General features: G+C 43.9%; 1 protein-coding gene across 2 annotated transcripts in view; it reads right to left on the reverse strand.

Annotated features, from left to right (window-relative positions):
• Nucleotides 1-14,202, reverse strand: part of ITM2B (integral membrane protein 2B) — a 57,143-nt gene extending 42,941 nt beyond the window's left edge. Inside the window, exon 1 of one of the 2 annotated variants that reach the window (XM_075852245.1) lies at nucleotides 13,905-14,202. In XM_075852245.1, the coding sequence (XP_075708360.1) occupies nucleotides 13,905-13,997 (93 nt within the window). In that variant the 5' untranslated portion in view covers nucleotides 13,998-14,202. The remainder of the gene's footprint in view (nucleotides 1-13,904) is intronic. The other variant, XM_075852246.1, reaches the window with a different exon arrangement.
• Between the last annotated feature and the right edge of the window lie 1,650 nt (nucleotides 14,203-15,852).

Here is a 15,852-nt window from a genome sequence, read left to right on the forward strand (position 1 = left end):
TTTTTTCATCTCTGTATGTGTCGATTAACGAAACATACAGAGATGGAATACGACACATACAGTCCCATAGAGAATGCAAACGGGAGCCGTTCCATTCACTATAGTGTACGCTGTCTGTGTGGGAACGGCGCATGCCATGTCATGATTTTTTTTTTATCATCATATTGCTTTTAATAAAATAAACAAAAATTTTATTTATTAGTGTTGTCACGTTCTAATTTTTACTGTGTTCAAACTTTCACTTCTGTATTGGGGCTACCATATTTTTTTCTCATCTCTGTATGTGTCGATTAACGACACATACAGAGATGGAATACGGCACATACATCCCCATAGAAAATGCGAACGGGAGCCGTTCCATTCTCAGAAGCGTACGTCGTCTGTGTGGGAACTCTTACACAGACCAAAACGAAGCTTGTTTGCAGAGCGAAATCCGGCGCCATTTTCAGGTGGACCGGAAGCCGCTGCCGGACAGTAAGATGACGACTTCCGGCCATATGTTCAAGCACAAGGAATAGGAGGAGCATAGAGCAGCAGAGGCGCCAGGTAATTTATGTTCGTATATGTGATGTGTGTATTATGTTCGTGTGATACTGTCTGCTGAGCCCTGTATCTAATCCTCCTACAATGTGCAGTCGCTCAGAAAATGGCGGCACAGTGTAGGAGGTTTGAAGTTTCAAACCCCTCCTTCTCCTGGCACTCGCCAGAAGGGGGGAGGGGGGATTGTGTGAGGACACTAGAGGAGAGTGTGTCCACCCCAAATTTGCAGCATAAATCAATGAGATTGCTTTACCACAGTGACCATGCTGAAATTTTGGGAACTGCCCCCTCTAGTGCCCAGCACATGGAAAGGTTATAAATTAGAATCTAATTTATAATATTTCCTCACTTGTGAAAATTAAAACAATGAGTAATCACTAATTGATTAAAAAAAATGAAAAAAAAAAAATTCTAGCGACACATTCCCTTTAATACAAGAAAACACAGTAGAAAAGCAGCAAGTACATTACGACTATCTGCTTACTGAAACATACAGCATGACGAACTATTTCACATGGACAGTTTCAAGAAGAACATATCTTAAAGGCAAACATATGCCTAGCTTTACAATGCAATAAAATTGTGGCGTTTCAGATGTCAATAGAGAATGACGTCCTGTGCAACAACCAGACAGTGAAGGACATTAACAAGAAAGACACTGGACAGATGATTAGACATGAAGAATATAGATTAGGGTTGCATGATGCATCGAAACTTCGAGACGGTTTAGATACCGTGCACCTGAAAAACGGTTCAACACCGTTATTTCATGTATTTCGATACCAAGTTGTGCGGCCGCACAGCTAAGAACAGTAATAGATGAATGTTGTTAGAGCGGGGCTGCGGCTCTGTAATACAACCATTGCCACGCTCCCCAGTCCTGACAAGTGTGCCCGCGGTCAGCTTGATGTGATGCGACCGGCACTGCACTAATGATTGCCGGCAATGAAGAGCCATTTCCCCGCTCCTGACAATAAGTGCACGTGCCTGGTCAGTCTGAAGTTATGCGGCCGGCGCTGCACTAATGAGCATGGGGGTGTTTTGCAGTGTGCCCGCCATGTTCTGTCTTCATTGCCGGCAATTCGTGCAGCGCCGGTCGCATCACATCAAGCTGACCGCGGGCGCACTGGTCAGGACTCCGGAGCGGGGCAATGGTTGTATTACACAGCCGCAGCCCCGCTGTAACAGCGGAGATCAGAGAAATCTCTCATCTCCACCGCTATTCCCCTGAATGCTGCAATCAAAGCTGACCGCAGCATTCAAGGGATAAATGAGAAGGGGGATGTGCCCTCTGGATCGCGTCACAGGGAATCCCTGTGACGCAATCGAGGGATATACCATATATGGGCAGACAGCCCAGGGTCCATTGAAGGACGCCTGGGCTGTCTGACCATATTTCCTGTTAGGGCATACTCAGTACACAGGCTAATGAACTGGCATATAGATACATGCCAGTATATTAAAGTTAAAAAAATAATAAAGGAACGTTAAATTTAAAAAAAAAACACACATTTTTACAACAAACATTAAAATATGTCTCAATACATAAAAGCGACACATTCGGTATTGTTGCGACCGTAATAACACATTTATAGCATCATTTATGAGGTTTACACGGTTCTAAAATGAAAAACTGCTTTCTTTCACTTATTAATGTGAGGCACGAGGTGTGATGAATTTTGAACCTTCATGCGCCTCAAATTAATGCTAATTAACCCCATCATGTACCTCACACATTAACCCAATGATGTCCATTACAACTGATGAACGTGATGGGGTTAATTACTATTAATGTCCATGGTGTTATATCAAGTCCAGAGCAGCAGTCTACCAGGAAATTTTAGAGCACTTCATGCTTCCCTCGGCTGACAAGCTTTATGGAGATGCTGATTTCATTTTCCAGCAGGACATTGCACCTGCCCACGCTGCCAAAACTACCAATACCTGGTTTAACCCCTTATTGACCGGGTCTGAAAAGACCTTAACCCCTTATGGGCGCAGCCTAGTTTGGGCCTTAAGGCTCAGAGCCCATTTTTCAAATCTGACATATTTCAATTTATGTGGTAATAACGTCGGAATGCTTAAACCTATTCAAGCGATTCTGAGATGGTTTTCTCGTGACACATTGGGCTTTATGTTAGTGGTAAAATTTGGACGATATATTCAGTGTTTATTGGTGAAAAATTGCAAAATTTAGAAAACTTGTATTTCAGACTTTAAATGCATCTGCTTGTAAAACAGATGGTTATACCACCCAAAATAGTTACTAGTTCACATTTCCCATATGTCCACTTTAGATTGGTATCGTTTTTTGAACATTTTTATTTTTCTTGGACGTTACAAGGCTTAGAACATAAACAGCAATTTCTCATATTTTTAAGAAAATTTCAAAAGCCTTTTTTTTTTTTAAAGGTACCTGTTTGGTTCCAAAGTGGCTTTGAGGAGCCTATGTATTAGAAACCCCCATAAAACACCTTATTTTGAAAACTAGACCCCTCAAAGTATTCAAAACAGCATTTACAAAGTTTATTTAACCCTTCAGGCATTTCACAGCAATTAAAGCAATGTAGGTGAAATTTGCAAATTTAATTTTTCTTGCTGAATTTCAATTGTATTACATTTTTTTCTGTAACAGAAGGTTTTACCAGAGAAACACTACTAAATACGTATTGTCCAGATTCTGCAGTTTTTAGAAATGTCCCACATGTGTCTCTAGTGTGCTCGTGGACTAAGACACAAGCCCCAGAAGCAAAGGAGGACCTAGTACATTTTGAGGCCTCTTTTTTATTAGAATATATTTTAGGCAGCATGCCTGGTTTGAAGAGGTGTTGAGGTGCCAAAACAGTAGGAATCCCCCAAAAGTGACCCCATTTTGGAAACTACACCCCTCAAGGAATTCATTTATGGTTGTTATTACCATTTTAACCGCACAGTTTTTACACAGCACGTATTTGAATTGGGCTGCGAAATTAAAAAAAAAAAAAAATGAAATTTTTTCCAATAAGATGTAATTTTTCATCAAAATGTCTTATTTTTACACAGACCAAAACACCCCATTTTGGGCCCATGGGAGGCCTCAGAAGGGAAGGAGCGCTGTGTGTTCTTTGGAGTGCAGATTTTGCTGGATTGGTTTTCGGGTGCCATGTCGCATTTGCAGAGCCCCAGAGGTATCAAAGCAATGGAAACCCACCAGAAGTGACCCCATTTTGGAAACTACACGCCTCAAGGAATTAATTTATGGGTAATGTGACCATTTAGACCCCATAGTTTCTTCACAGAACTTGTTTGAATTGGGCTGGGAATTAAAAAGATTATTTTTTTCCATTAATATGTAGTTTTTGCTGAAAATTTCTTATTTTCACAAGAAATAAAATACCTCATTTTGTTGCCCAATTTGTCCTTAGTGCGGCAATACCCCATTTGTGGTGATAAACTGCCGTTTGGGCCCATGGGAGGGCTCAGAAGGAAACGACCACCATTTGGCCTACTGGGGATTTTCTGGTGCGAAGTCATGTATGCAGAAGCCCCTGAGGTACCAGTACAGTTGAAACCCCCAAAAAGTTACCCCGTTTTAAAAACGACACCCTTAAGGCATTCATCTAGAGGTGTAGTGAGCATTTTGACCGGAGACATACACCCCATGAACTGAAATGTGGGTTCTCACGGGTATGGCAATACCCTCTATGAGGCGGTTATCAGGGCTCAGAAGGGAAAGATGAGGGGGATAAACTGTGCGGAGTGCATCAGGGTAAGTAAAACTGGGGTAGATTAAAAATCAAGGGATGTAGGATACATTTTAAAACACTTTTTCATACGGAGCCTTAGTTTTTCGGGACACGTGTCACATTGATATATTGTGTCCTCCCTTATCCCCCTTTTGTACCTCTTTTGACTTTTCCTTTCTTGCCAGTTTGGGGAACTTCTCCTTGAAAGTGTTGCCCTGGTACGATGTGTGGCCTCGCTTCCAGAAGTACTGGGTGCCCCCCCCCCCCCTTCTTGGTCCCTAAAAATGTGTTTCTTGATAAACACCTCTTGAAATTCCAGCAAAGTTCCCCTCTGGCCTGCACATAGACGTAGCACGTACGCATTGTACAATGCCATCTGTATGATGTGCACGGCCAGCTTCTTATACCACACCGCATGGCGCTGTAGGGCTTCAGGACTTGATCTGACAAGTCCACCCCTCCCATGTACCTATTGTACTCCAGGATGCAGTCTGGTTTGGGGGTCTCTGTACTGGTACCTCGTACGTGGGTACTGGTGTGGGCATGTATTGTTGTCAATACAAGGACATCTCTTGTCCTTCACACACAATATGTTGCTGCTAGAATGTGCCCTGCTCTCACCCCTTCTTGTTCACCCAAGCAGAGTCTTAGGGAGTTCTCTCAGATTTCTTCAAGCAGTGCCGCATGCCGCAGTACTTCAGGAAGCGAGGCACGTGAAGAGTGGGACGCTGGTATAAAAATTATCCAGGTAGATGTGGCAGCCCAGGTCCAGCAGTGGGTGCACCAAATCCCACACAATTTTTGCATTAAACTCCCGGTAAGGGGGGGGGGGGCATTCTGGGGGCTGAATACTGGTGTCCTTCCCTTCATATATCCTAAATCTGTAGGTATACCCTGATGCACTCTCGCACAGCTTATACATCTTCACACCATACCTTGCCCTCTTACCCGGCAGGTACTGGCGGAATAGAAGCCTCCCTTTAAAATGTACCAAGGACTCATCAATAGAAATACAATTCTCAGGGGTGTATGCTTGGGAAATACGGGCACTGGAACGGTCTAATAGGGGTCTCAGTCTATACAAACGGTCAAAACTTGGGTCATCTCGGGGTGGGCACTGCTCATTAGGAGAAGCGAAGTATTGCCTCATTTTTTTTTTTTTTAGGTTCCAGTTCAGTTCTGAAGTTGCTTTGAGGGACCCATATATTAGAAACCCCTATGAAACAACCCATTTTAGAAACTAGGCCCCTGAAAGTATTCACAACAGCATATAGAAAGTTTATGAACCCTTTAGGTGTTTCACAGGAATCTAGAGCAAAGTAGAGGTGAAATTTACATATTTATTTATTTTTGTCAGAAAATCCTTTTTTTTTCTATAACACAAAAGGATTTATCAGAGAAACGCAACTCAATACTTATTGCCCAGATTCTGCAGTTTTGAGAAATATCCCACATGTGGCACTAGTGCGGTAATGGACTGAAGCACCGGCCTCCGAAGCAAAGGGGCACCTAGTGGATTTTGAGGCCTCCTTTTTATTAGGCACCATGTCCGGTTTGAAGAGGTCTTGTGGTGCCAAAACAGTGGAAACCCCCCAAAAGTGACCCCTTTTTGGAAACTAGACCCCTTGAGGAATTCATTGTAGTTTTCTTGGGATACATGCAACTTTTTGATCAGTTTTTATTCTATTTTTAAGAGGCGTGGTGACTAAAAAACAGCAATTCTACTATTGTTTTTTTATTCCATTTCCTTTTTTACAGCGTTCACCGTGCGCAATAAATGGCATATTCTCTTTATTCTGCGGGGCGATACGATTACAGCGATGCCAGATGTTTATAGGTTTTTTTAGTCTTCTGGCGTTTGCACAATAAAAATACTGGTAAAAAAAATTAACTTTTTGTGTTACCATATGCAAAGAGCCATAACTTTTTTATTTTTCCATCAAGAAAGCCGTGCGAGGACTTATTTTTTGCGTAACGAACTGTAGTTTCGATCAGTACCATTTTTAGGTACATGTGACTTTTTGATCTCTTTATTCAATTTTTTGGGAGGTGAAGTGACCAAACAATTGTGATACGGTTTATTATTTTCTTTTACGGCGTTCAACGCGTGGGATAAATAACGAAATAATTTTGTAGTTCAGGTCGTTACGGACGCGGCGATACCAATTATGTATAGTTTATCTATCTATTTTTATTAATAATAAATGACTGATAAGGGAAAAAGGGGGATTTTCACTTTTATTTCCTTATTTTTACTTTATTACTTTGTCCCACTAGGGGACTTGAGGGCAGGAGGCCCTGATCGCTATTCTAATATACTGCACTACGTGCGTAGTGCAGTGTATTAGAGCTGTCAGCTACTCACTGACAGCAAGCATAGTGGGTCCTGACTTTGTCAGGACCCACTAAGCTTCCGTCGATGGCATAGCCGGACGCCATTGTTTGGTGTCCGGTTGACATAGTCACCATCGCCGGTGATTCTAGCTTGACCCCTAAAAAGCTGCGATCCCTATTGAACGTGGCTTTTAAGGGGTTAATCAGCGGGGACACAGCGATCGGTCCCCGCTGTAGGAGCTGCGGCAACTGCTGAAGAAGACAGCAGCTGTCACAGCTCCCCTATGTGTCGGGAAGACGGCCGAAACGGCCGTTACTCCCGTGACGTACTATTAGGTCATGGAGAGCGAACGATACAGCTACCATGACCTAATAGTACGTCCAGGAGCGGGAAGGGGTTAATGACCAGCTAAATGTTTCGGTTTTTGCCTCTCTGCCTTTCAGCACCCATAGCTTTTTTATTTTTTCATTGACGTGGCTGTATGAGGCCTTGTTTTATGCGAGAGAAATTGTATTTTTTTTTTCCCACGCAGTTTGGGGGTAAAAAATATTTTTTTTACGGCGTGAATATAGGAAAAAGTGATTCCCTGCATTGTTTTTCTTGTTTATTTTTATCCCATTCACGTTTCACGCTAAATAACTTGTTAAATTAGTCAGGTTATTACGGTCGTGTAGATGCCCAATATGTGTAGGTTTTTTGTTTTTATGTAATGTGGGGGCAATAAAATATATTCTATGCAAAATAATGACTTTTTTTATTACTTTTTTTTTTTAATCTCATTTAGGCCTCATGCACATGAACGTAAAAATACCCGTAATTACGATCCGAAATTGCGGCCCGTAATTACGGGCCCATAGACCCGTTTGCAAGGTGCCCGTGCCGTTGAAAAATATGGAACATGTCCTATTTCAGGCCGTAATAACGGCACGGGAAGGCCCATAGAAATCTATGGGGCTCCCGTAATTACGGGTGGCTACGTGTGCACCCGTAATTACGGGAGCGTTGCTAGGCGACGTTAGGGGATAGTCACTGTCCAGGGTGCTGAAAAAGTTAACTGATCGGCAGTAACTCTTTCAGCACCTGGGGCAGTGACTACTGCTGGAGTTATTAGTATTAAAAGTTAACTTACCTGCTTCTTCCAGTCCAACCTCCCGGGATGACATTTCATCCCATGTGACCGCTGCAGCCAATCACAGGCTGCAGCGGTCACATGGACTGCGGCATCATCAAGGGAGGTCGGACTGGATGTCAAAAGAGGGACCCGTTCGCCAAGACAACGGTACTTATGAACATCGTGTACTTTCAATTGCTGCGGAAACCCTGCCCAAAAAGGCTGCCCCTCCTCGCTCTCCAGCACTGATAGAGAGAAGGGGCTACCGATAAGTGCAGAGAAAACGGGTCCGTAAATACAAGTGGAATACTGGTGACACCGGACCCGTGTTTACGGACACGAGTCGAATACGTGTGACAAAGGACCCGTATTTATGGGAGGAAAAAAAATATGTCCGTGTGCATGAGGTCTAAGGGATAACTTTATTTAGAACATTATTTTTTACTTATAATGTATTAGCATACACTTGTATGCTAATACATTACACTGTGTCACTTTGACACAGGCTGCTGTTAGGGCAGCACATAGTGTGCCCGAACAGCAAGCAAACGGAACAGACAGTCCTGGGGTCCTTTGTAGGTCCCCAGGGTTGACTGCAGAGGGATTCCCCGATGTTTGATTGCATCTCCGGAATCCCAGTGATGCGATCAAAGAGGGGAATTCCCTTTGATCATGCCACGGACCACGGCGATCAAAGGGTTTAACAGCTGGGCTCCGAATGTTTTCCGACCCCGGCTATGTTCAGGAGGCTGCTTTGAGAACAGGAGCTGTTCGTTACCGCTCCTGCTTAGAGCATGAGCGCTCACGAACTCTCATCAGCCTCATCTACAGCGACGCCAAAAAACGTTGTTTTAGACTGGGGACCCGTCACTGCCTGACGTCAAAAGACGGTGGGTGGTCAGGAAGGAGTTAAAAACCACAGTATCACTGTGCTTGATTGGCCAGCAAACTCGCCTGACCTAAACCCCATAGAGAATCTATGGGGGATTGTCAAGAGAGACGAGACACGAGACCCAACAATGCAGACGAGCTGAAGGCCGCTATCAGAGCAACCTGGGCTTCCATAACCCCTCAGCAGTGCCACAGGCTGATCGCCTCCATGCCACACCGCATTGATGCAGTAATTCATGTAAAAGGAGCCCCGACCAAGTATTGAGTGCATATACTGTACACACTTTTCAGTAGGCCAACATTTCAGTATTAAGTAATTTTTGAAATTGGGCTTATATAATATTCAAATTTTCTGAGACTAAATTTTGGGGTTTCATTAACGGTTACCATAATCCTCAACATTACAAGAAAAAAATGCTGGAAATCGATCACTCTGTGTAATGAATCTATATAATATAGGAGTTTCACTTTTTAAATTGAATTACCGAAATAAATTAACTTTTTGATGATATTCCAGTTAATTGAGAAGGACTAGTATTTCCAGAAGTACAGTGCTTTCACGAGAAAAAAAAAAAAAAAAAAAAAGTGAAAAGTTTGTACTTTATCAAGAACAGTAATTCTGTGCACGCTTCATCTCTAATTTTCCTGAGCTCAGCTCCATAAGGATTGGGCACTAGCCGCTATGGTTCTCTCCCACATTCAGTAGCACAGTGCTTGTGAAAATAGCAGAGGTTCAGATCAGCGTGCTGGGTGATCCCCAATGTTCTTCCAGCCTTCAAAGAGTTATTCCCATCTCAGACAAAATGCTGTGGTTTTGCAGTTATCGCGGTAATTATCCGCACCATCTGAATATGCATCTTATGGAGCAGCTAGAGCAGGTTACAAGAATCGGTAAATTGTCACATTTCTACGGGGGAGTCCATGCAGGGATTGTGGACAGGATTAGGACATGTTCTGTATTTTACGGATCATTTCTATGGCCTGGACACACACCCGTAAATATACGGAAAGGCGTCTGTGGCATATAGATATGATTGGGTCCAGATTTTATCCGTAATTACAGATAACCGCTATGGTCGTGTGCATGGGGCCCGACTGCTGCTGATTCCGTGTGTATGTGGGAAAGACTCAGATTAATTAAGGCCTTATTCACATGAACGTTGAATACGTTCGTGAGAAGGCCGTTAAAACAATGGCCGTCACACAGACCTATGCAATTCAATGGGGCTATTCAGACATGGTGTTTTTCACGCAGCATGTTTCCGTTGCGTGAAACTCACTGCATGTCCTATTCTTGTGCATTTTTTTGCGCATCGCACACCCATTGAAGTCAATGGGTGCGTGAAAATCACGGACAGCACATCCGTGTGCCGTATGTAAATTCACGCACAAGTTCATAAGAAAATTAGCGCGTGTTCTCACCTACTGCAGTGAGTGCACTAAAAATACTTTTTGGCCCCCACACAACCCCTTTAAGGGCTACATGGACACGTTGTGGAATTTGGTGCAGAAAATCTACATCAAAACTGCAGGTAAACACAGGCAATTACGCATGGAAAATCCCCACCCAATAGTGCATTTTTTAATGCGTTATTTTTACATTTTGATGCAGAAATTGGTGTGGTTTTATGCTGCTGATTTTGGTGCGTTTTTCTTAGAAAGCTAGTCCGCTACAATTCGCAAGGGAAAACGCAACATAAAGTGAGATGCTGCAGATTTTAAAATATGCACTGCAGGTCAATTTACGTCCCAAAAATAAAAATCGCCAGCGTGTATTCCTTGAAATCTCATTTACATTGCTGGTAATGTATTACACTGCGGATTTGTCGCACCAAAATACACGCGGCATGTCCGCACATAATACGCAACGCGAGCATTTGGCCTAAGGGCACCCCACATGCCCAACGGATCTGGATTTTATTTGTGGACATCACCTTCTACATAAAAAAAAAAAAGTGTTAACATTTGTTAAATCTCCTTCACGTGCCTGCAAATCCATAGGCTGGGTTCACACTGTGCATTCATTGTATTTTTTGTTTTGGTAGGTCTCTCAAAGGAAGTTCATCTACCAAAAGAATGCATGTTAAAAATGCAATAAAAAAATGCAGTGTGAACACAGCCTTACAAGCAGGTGTGTCCTGCTCTAGCAGATTAACCATTTAATAGCACCAGTCTCCACCTCTAGCTGGGCTGTAGAGTAGACAGAAAAATCTTTACATAGCGGATAATTAACAATATTCTATATAAACTTAAGTTCAAGCTCCTTGCTGGAGGGGAGGAATTTTTCACCCGATTTGTAATTATCCATTACACGGCATTGGGGAATTTATTCACTAGGTTCGAGATTTGTCTTGGTGAATTTATGAGAAAAATAGGGGAATCAATTTTCCTAATGTATTCTATCGATCAGCAAATCGTCAAAACTGTGAAACATGCAAATGGATTCCCTCACCCCAATTCCCGGCCTGATCTTAACACAAGGCTCCACTCGCCATTCAGATGCTGTATACTATACAGTGTATAGACTCCGCTCCTCCCCACTCACAGTTGGTATCTCCCAGAGAAGAAGAGAATCTCATAGGATTTGGACTTCATTCTGCTGCGCTTGAAAGTAAATCACGTGTCCTGTACGGCTGTTCACACAGGGCGGATACGCTACGTAAAAGCACAAAGCGTATCCGCCCTCGGCGCCGCAGGCAATTCCGGCCTGAAAAAAACCCACCAAATTATGGTGCAGTTTTCCGGAGTGTACACTGCGAAAAACTGTACATAAAAAAAAAACAAAAAAAAAAAAGACGTTTCATGGACGTCCCTCCGTCCTGCAGCACGGCCCCTGGGATGACGTTTCATACCATGTGACCGCTGCAGCCTGTGATTTGCTACACGGTCACAGGGGATGAAACATCATCCCAGGAGGCCGGCCTGGATGAAAAAGCACACAATTCTGGGTAAGTATGAGGTTCTGGGTTTTATTCTTGAGCTGCGTTTTTTGCAGCGAAATCACAGCTTTTCCGCCGCAAAAATCACAACATCTGTTGAGGATTTTTACCTCCCCATTGAATTCCTGCAACAAATACAATGGACATGTGTATAGGAGATAATCTAATAATTTAAAAGAGAATCTGTCAGCAGGTTTATGCAGCCCTGATGACAAAATAAAAGCAGTGACAAAGACCTGGATTATATAGCGGTGTGTCCATTTCATAGATTCCCTGGTCATCTCCTGCAGCACAAACCAAGCGTCTGCTCAATGATGTGCGCGCGCTCAGGTGTCCTCGATATTCGTGATCTGCCGTTTACCCCCGCCGCTGATTAACAGCTATGCACAGTATACATTTCCTTTAAAGGGGTTATCCAGAATTTTAAAATTGATGGCCTATCCGCTACATAGGTTGGGGATCCCACTCTCTGCCCGATCAGATGTTTGAATGGTCCACGGCATTCTTAGAAAATTCACTTTGCATGTCCTATTCTTGTGCATCACGCACCCATTGCCTTGTCATCCGTGTGCCGTCCATATTTTTCATGCACCAGTTGCTAAAGAAATGATGAGGAAAAAATAAAACACCTCCTTCAGTTTTTTTGCCGACGTACAAAACGCGTGACGTACGCGCGTAAAAAAGACGCAGATACGCACCGTACACGTATGCCACACGGAACTGCAACGCAGGAAAAACGCTGCGTTTTTTTACACGCGCAAAACGGACACGCTTGTGTGAATAAGGCCTTATTATCTGGCCTCACTCAGTAGCTGTGCTCTGCCCTTAATCAGTGTGTGCCATGTTGATAAATGCAGCACATGCGATGACAGGATTGGTAACTTTGCCCCAATGTGGCATCAGGTGGGCAAAGTTATGTTTTTGTGACATTTTTAGCATCGTGTGCTCCATATCTTCCAGTGGGTGCATGCCATTTGGGAAATCTGGTGCATTCTACTGAAGACCACCAGGGGTCTTGTGTATAACGGTCACAAACTTTTTGTAGTGTTACAAATCTAGAAAACACACATTTTGGAGCACAAAAAAAAAAAATAAATCCAATAGGCCATCCTTCACCAGCTGGGACTATCTGTACCCAAGAAAAGTCACATTTCCATTTAGGCTTCAGTGAGCGTGGGAAAAAAAAACAAACACCTGATACATGCACCAAATCTACAGAAAATTAGTGACACCTCACAGGTGCAAGGGTCCGCAAAAGATCATTTTTTTTTTTTTTTTAGACACGTGCCTAAATGCGTTGTATTTTCTTAACACCTTCAATTTTACGTATACAATTTTTTTTATAACACGGAGTACGACTGACAGAAAATACATTTATGTTGGTATCGGTGGCGCTGGACCTCCATTTGGGCACTTAGAACAGATCTACCTCAGAGTCCGGGACACATGAAAGCGGAGACATTTCTCTTGAGTTGTTAAAAAGGGGTTAATCTGAAAGCCATATGTAACGTGTGCATCATACTAGACCGGTCACAACGGCTTCATTTATTCATAGCATGCGACTTCTAGTCTGTGACATTCTGAGGTGCACATTGCACAGGTTGACATAAAGTGCCAATACATACAGGCAGCCATATTGACACATGCCACAGTATATGTCCACTGTACAAACTAGAAAGTCACGGTCAAAGGAGCTGAACTTGGGGCAAACACTGACAGGAGAAATGACAACCACCGACGAGAGCAGCTTGTGGAGTTATACAGGTAATAGACATAAGGCATGAAGACAAGTGAAACATACGTGCAGCGCTGCTCCTGTCAGCCATTTTATAGAGCTTATCTCACTACTGCTGTCTGATGGTCACAAGCAGCTGCCTCCATTTTATTCCACACTCTCTCTCTCTCTCGCTAAATCTTGGCTGCCACAAGACAACCCTATACATATAGCAGTATGACAGGAAGAGGCTTATAGCTGGCGACTGTAGGGGACGACTTCCCGATCCTGTAACCTGAGCACGCAGGTGGCGCAGCAACCCCCGGGGGGCTATGAAACGTGGCGCTCAGGTGCTGAGGACACCCAGCGAGGGGGGGGTGAGGTGGTCTTATACAATGGTCACAGTGAACGGTGCTGGTCATCCATGTAAAGTCCAGGTGTGCCAATGCACAGCACGTAAATCTCCAGCAACTTGCACCTGCGTACAGAAGCCGGAGGACCACGGGCCCCATAATGGCCGGCGAGCTGCCACCATTACCTGTCCTCATAGATCACCGGTAAAACCGGCCATCATACTGCAGGACGAGACTACACATCCCCAATCACGTCCTGTGTACATGTCAGGGCACGGGGCTCAGGCTGCTCTCACCTTGCTCTCCGGTATAATCAGCACCTCGCTGTTCTCATCCTCCTTCTTAGCGTCTTTCTGGGCCAGCGACGAATTAAAGGCTAATTTCACCATGTTTTCTGAGGGCCGCAGTGGCGGCTGCGGGTGTTCCGGGACGGGTATGTGAGAGGTGGCCGGCGCTTTCTCTTTGTTATAAGCGCTGAGAGTCTCCGCGGAGAGGAGGTGAGGGAGGAGGAGGCAGCGGCGGGAGAGGCTGGGCCCAGGCGTGACGCAGCATAACAATAATAACGTACACGGCTCGCAGACCTGTGCCTGCCCCACACTGTGCCCTCACCCACCACTCTGCCCTCACCCACACTGTGCCCTCACCCACCACTCTGCCCTCACCCTGCCCTGTATCATTCTTATATGTAGTTCAATATCCGAAAATGGAAAGCACGTTAAACTACCCCCACAAAATAAAGGAGTACATTATGTTGAATTGAAAAAAAAAAAAAGCAATTCCACAATTGTTTTTGGGTTTTGTTTTTACGGTATTTACCGTGCCACGTGATAACTTTATTATGCAGGTCAATACCGTTATAGTGATAACAAATTTATGTTTTCTTTTCATGTTTTACAACTTTTGCACAGTAAAAACGCTAAAAAAAAATCAATCATCAGCTTTTGCGTCACGTGGTCTGAGCGCTATAACCTTTTTATTTTTCCATTGATGGAGCTTTATTTATGAGGGCTTTCTTTTTTTGCGGGACAAGCTGTAGTTTTTACTGATACCATTTTGGGGTACATAGGGCTGTTCTTCATACTAGGTCATCAGGATATGATCGGGAGGCGTCCAACACCCAGTACTTCAACTCTGCTCCTATTTACTTGAATAATAGCAAAGCTGCAGCATGGCCGCTTTACTGTGACCGGTGCCATCTACTCCCGGCACTGACATCCGGTGCTCCGAGGCTTCCGAAACAGCTGATCGATGCGGGGTCCGGGTGTCGGAGCCCACCCATCATATACTGATAACTCATCCTGTGGATCAGTATGAAAAACCGCCCTGTGCCCGGATAACCCCTTTAACTTTTATTCCTTTCTTTCGGGGGGAGGGTGGATTTTTTCAACAATAAATAACGCATATATTTTACGATACGGGTCGTTACAGTTGCGGATAATAAAGCATTTTGTAAGTGGTAAATGTTTTTTTTGTTTCCAATAGAATTTTTTTATATCATCTCCCTAAGATAGTACTTCAACTTTGCTGCTATATACTTGAATAATAGCAGAGCTGCAGTACTTCAGCACGGCCGCTTTACTGTGACCGCAGCCATCTGCTCCCGGCAGATAGCGGCCCTCGGCTGCCATGCTGCCATTCTTCAGCACCCCACGCCCTTTGTCTAACCACTTAGATGCAACAATCACTATTAACCGTGGCATCCGAGGAGTTAAACGGCCGGAATCTGAGTCATCTTCGATCCCGGCTCTTGAGGCAGAGTGAAGGATGCGGATGTTGTAGGCACAGCTCCTGTGCCCACACCGTACATTTACATTGCTTGGCACTAACTACATAGCGTCAGTGCCGCAAATGTATGGCACATTTCGCTAAGGGGTTAATTCGTTGGCTTTAGAGAACCTCTAGGCATATGAATTTAATATAGAGGGGTCCCCAGTGGTAAAGAGCAGCTCTTCTTCTGGAGGACTAGGCTTGTCCTGCATATTGATTTAAATGGACGCCATATAATGTTTAATTTCCCCTGCGGCATAAGGAGCACTCGCCGGCGGTTTTGCCCTGAAATAACAGCTGATCACAGGGATCCTGGCCGCGGGACCCCTGCAATCAGCACATTGATAGGGACCTGTCACACACAGTAATGGGTCAAAGCTTAGAAGAAATGTTGACTTTCCATAAGTCTTTTGGTTTTTTCTTTAACCCCTTGCCACTGCAGCCATTTTTTGTTTTTTTATTTTTGTTTTTTCCTCC

Source organism: Rhinoderma darwinii, chromosome 2 (genome assembly GCF_050947455.1).
Source record: "Rhinoderma darwinii isolate aRhiDar2 chromosome 2, aRhiDar2.hap1, whole genome shotgun sequence".
NCBI lineage: Eukaryota > Metazoa > Chordata > Amphibia > Anura > Rhinodermatidae > Rhinoderma > Rhinoderma darwinii.